Source organism: Micropterus dolomieu, unplaced genomic scaffold (assembly GCF_021292245.1).
Source record: "Micropterus dolomieu isolate WLL.071019.BEF.003 ecotype Adirondacks unplaced genomic scaffold, ASM2129224v1 contig_2663, whole genome shotgun sequence".
Taxonomy (NCBI): Eukaryota; Metazoa; Chordata; class Actinopteri; order Centrarchiformes; family Centrarchidae; genus Micropterus; species Micropterus dolomieu.
Window position 1 is genome coordinate 1 of NW_025731653.1, and position 1201 is coordinate 1201.

The 1201-nt window shown below is 48.4% G+C and overlaps 1 protein-coding gene across 1 annotated transcript; it reads left to right on the top strand.

Moving 5' to 3' along the window:
- Positions 1-282: 282 nt before the first annotated feature.
- On the top strand, positions 283-1201 carry LOC123964463 (the record flags this gene model as incomplete). The annotated part of the gene is given in 1 exon segment (XM_046041434.1): positions 283-1201. A coding segment is annotated over 1 exon segment (919 nt), but the record flags the coding sequence as incomplete, so codon positions are not given.

Here is a 1201-nt window from a genome sequence, read left to right on the forward strand (position 1 = left end):
CAAACAGTACTTTGTTCAATTCAACGTGAGAGCTATGGCTTCCAGACATTTTTTGGCAACAGGATTGGAGAAATCCAGACCAGCACACAACTTCAGGATTGGTGGTGGATTCCTGGATCTCTGAATATTGCTGACATCATTACTCGTGGGGCTGGCCCAAAAGAGTTGGCTGAAAATTCACCATGGCAGAAAGGACCAAAGTTCCTGAGCCTACCAGCTGAGGATTGGCCGATTAAGTCTGCAAAGGATGTATCAGCAGCTGCCAGAGAGAGTGTTGAAAGGATGCAGAAGAAAGTTTTTGCTGCGGCTCTCACAAGAGTTCAGGTGAAGAGGGAGCCACCAGATCTGGAGCATCGAAGACCACCTGCTGGTGCTGCTGTCCGAAATCTGGTGGATGAAGGACGGTTTAGCAATCTGACTCGCCTGGTTAAGACGATAGCCTGGGTCTGGAGGGCGGCAAAATGTTTTGCAGCTAAAAATAAGATCCTGGGAGATCCAAAGTGGGAGGCGGTTTCCTCAGCTAGGGTCATCACCACAACGGAGCGCCAAGATGCTTTAAGAGATCTTTTCCTTGCCACACAAGAGGGGGTGACCTTTCCAGCAACCACAATAGATCGGCTGGTAGTCTTCAAAGAGGAAGAAACCGGGTTACTAGTTTGTGGTGGACGAATCCAAGCCTTTAATGAAGACCGAGTTGGTGTCCCTCTCTTACCTTACAGCGGCTGGGTCTCAACATTGCTGGTTCAGGAAGCTCACAGCAAGGGTCACGAGGGTGTGGCTGCAACTCTGTTGAAGGTGAGGAAAAGAGCATGGGTCATCAAGGGACAAAGAATTGCTCGAAAAGTTATTGAGAAATGTATGGTCTGCAAGAAAGCCAGAGTGAAAAGATGTCAGCAGGTGATGGGAGATCTGCCTCAAGAGAGAACCAGGCCAGCATCTCCATTTGAGTTTACAGCAGTTGACCTGTTTGGACCCTATCAGGTCAAAGATGATGTGAGGAAAAGAGTCAAAATGAAAGTCTGGGGAGTCGTATTCTGCTGTATGGCCAGCAGAGCAATCCACACGGAGCTTGCCAACACAATGTCAACGGAAAGCTTCCTGATGGCTTATCAGAGGTTCACGACAATTAGAGGGCACCCTAAGAAAATATGGTCTGATCCTGGGACTAATTTTGTTGGTGCCAAGTCTGTTCTGAAGGAGT